This window comes from Oppia nitens, unplaced genomic scaffold (genome assembly GCF_028296485.1).
Source record: "Oppia nitens isolate AA-2021 unplaced genomic scaffold, nextdenovo-longstitch-racon4-pilon3 scaffold13_pilon_pilon_pilon, whole genome shotgun sequence".
Classification (NCBI taxonomy): Eukaryota; Metazoa; Arthropoda; class Arachnida; order Sarcoptiformes; family Oppiidae; genus Oppia; species Oppia nitens.
The window spans coordinates 1,208,647-1,211,565 of NW_026533192.1; the positions used below are offsets into that span (position 1 = coordinate 1,208,647).

Consider the following 2,919-nt stretch of genomic DNA (forward strand, 5'->3'; position numbering starts at 1 on the left):
GCATGGGTTTTGAGAACTCTTAAAATATGTTTATCTCTATACTATTATTGGTTATAYTGTGTATAGCAATAGTTAGATGAGTACCCATATTAACGATAGGACAGTATTATACTGTATATGTGGACAGTTCAGAGTAACATTTGATAATACTAAAAAATTTATAGTATAAATATTTATAGTTATATATATATATATATTATAAAAAGAGATAATATTTAGGCAAAAAAATCAACAAAATTTAAGACCGATTCCTGAAAATTAATTAAATAGCTTTTAGTAAATAATTTAGTAAACAATTTTTGCAAATACTTTTGTTTCAAATTTATATTTATAGCTGTTTTATATAATTTTGTAAAAACATATACACTATTTATAATATTTGAATTTATTTTCATTGCAATATTGATAATACTATAAATATTTACAGTTTAGTTAAACTAGTAAATAAAAATAATACGTCATTGCATTTAAAATAATTAATATTATAGTATTTTTGTGTTTCTTTATATAATCTAAACAATAAGTCAGTAAATATATATCAAAAATTGCTTAACGTTGTTATGTATAGAGTGTTATTTATATTACTACACTTTTATTGCGATATAATTAAAAATTACAAAACAATTTAGCAATAATTTAATAGTAATAATTTATACTTATCATTATTTTGCAATTTATAATAACTTTTGTACTATAAAATCGATTTATAATTTATAAAAACAATAACTATTAATTTTTATATAATTGAATAGAAAGCATATTTATAGTGTAGTAAAAATAATTTTAGTTTAATTCAATTTTAGAAGAAATTTTGTCATTGAGTTTGTATTTTAAAGTTTTGTACGATAAACACAATATGTTTAAAATTGTATTATTAAATTTGATGTCTATGGCAATGATGAGCACAGTTATGTGCCAGACATCAGCTCCATGTCCATCATGTAATGATGTTGGTCAACCCTGCTTAGTGCACTCAAGAACTTGCTCTAGAAATCCATGTTGTTTTGGATTGAATTGCGTTAAGAAAAATCCAAATGTAACTGATTTGGGTGGGACTTGTGTGGTATAATATTACTAATTAATTATTATAATTATATAATATTAAAATATTAAATATAATAAATTTAATAATAATATTTATAGGATCCCTGTCCATACTGTCAACCTGAAGGTAAGTCCTGTGAGGTCCGTGGGATAGGATGTGGTCGACGGAGTTGTTGTGAAGGGTTGACCTGTTATCACAAGAATCTACACGTTGCAGATCTTCCGGGAATATGTCTTAAACATGTAGGCTATTGTGCAAAATATATTTAGATTTTATTAATTTTTTCATTTTTTTCATTAGCCACCCCCACCTCCTCCTTGTACTGCTAAGTGTCTACTTTTTAATAGTAAATGTAATCCCAATCTCCAAGATCTAACACATTSTTCGCCATTTAGTTGTTGTCGGGGCTATATATGCGCCAAAAATATAGAAAACTCAGACTATTTGTGTCAACCATTGATTGGTATCTAATTTATAATATTTAATATTTATTATATTAAAATATAGATTTATATTTTGAAAATTATATTGTAAATTAATTTTAAATAAATTATAACAATATTTTGTGACTTATTCTGACTTTAATTTTCAATTTTGCATTTAGTCCAGGGGRAGGGTGAGGGGGGAGTAGTAAAATTATAAAATTTTGATCTTAAGTCTCATGAAGGCTTACTTACTCTCTTGTGATTCCGGTGGCCGAGAGGTAAAGTTGTCGACCTTTGTTTACTACAACCCGGAGGATCACTAAGCATATTGTAGTTTTATGATCATTAATAATAATAGGAATAATACTATATATTATATACAGTATATTGAATTGTCAAACAATTGTTTTCATATACAGTATGTCTGGCCGTTCATTAACATTRCACTACTGACTGTCATAGAGTRCTAAACGCAATRCTATAACYAATATATTGTTAGAGAGGAACACAGTTTTCCAAACCCCGTGAATGCATACTGAATGTAAAAACGGGTATAAAAATCATATATTGATTATTTACTCTCTTACCCTTCACTTATTGCTTTACYCTTTATATTATATAATATGTGATAATTATACTGTATTTATATTTAGCTTATTATTTATATAACACATTTGTAAAATTATATATTTTATTAAATATATTGTGTAAACTTAACTTATACTATGTATTTGGCATTAAAACAAGACACTATTGTTTATTTCATTAATCTTATTAATAATTAATATATCAAACACAACACATAAACTACAATYGATTAATTATGCTGTAATTGGTATATAAATTAACGTCAAATACATAGACTGTATTGTAATTGTTATAATCATTTAGTTAAAACATATTGTTATCATACAATTTAGTTCTATATTGACATGCAATACGTTTTCTATAAATATTGCTATATTTTTGCCAATTTATTAATTTTAATCACAAAATCAATATAATACAAAATTATTACAAAATGCTTATAAAAAATCAGAAGAAAATACTATTACAAATATTGCAATATTATATTATACAGTATATATATATATATACAGTATATATATATATATATATATATATATATATATATATATATATATATATTAATAAATAAAAAAAATTTCCAAAAAATTAAATATCTTATATTAAAAAGCAAATTGTGATAACAAAACATATGAGTTGTTTAAAAGCTGAGAAAAATAGAGGAAATTCAATTAGATTTTTGAAAAATAAAAAATATATGAAAAGAAATTTTTATATTTCACATCTTTACTGAAAAATATATATTTGGATCCACAAAATGATTGTCAGCTAAATAATTGTCAATTATATTTACTGTTCATAACTGATAAATAATAAAAGTTGACTTAAGAAATTGTACCGTATGTTTATAGTTAGACAAAC

At 23.5% G+C, this 2,919-nt stretch overlaps 1 protein-coding gene across 1 annotated transcript; it reads left to right on the forward strand.

Moving 5' to 3' along the window:
• Positions 1-824: 824 nt before the first annotated feature.
• LOC128959895 (uncharacterized) lies at positions 825-1,516 on the forward strand. Its single transcript, XM_054305927.1, has 3 exons — positions 825-1,063; positions 1,144-1,287; positions 1,346-1,516. The coding sequence occupies exons 1-3, from the start codon at positions 857-859 to the stop codon at positions 1,514-1,516; spliced, it is 522 nt and encodes a 173-aa protein (XP_054161902.1). The 5' UTR covers positions 825-856.
• Positions 1,517-2,919: the final 1,403 nt, after the last annotated feature.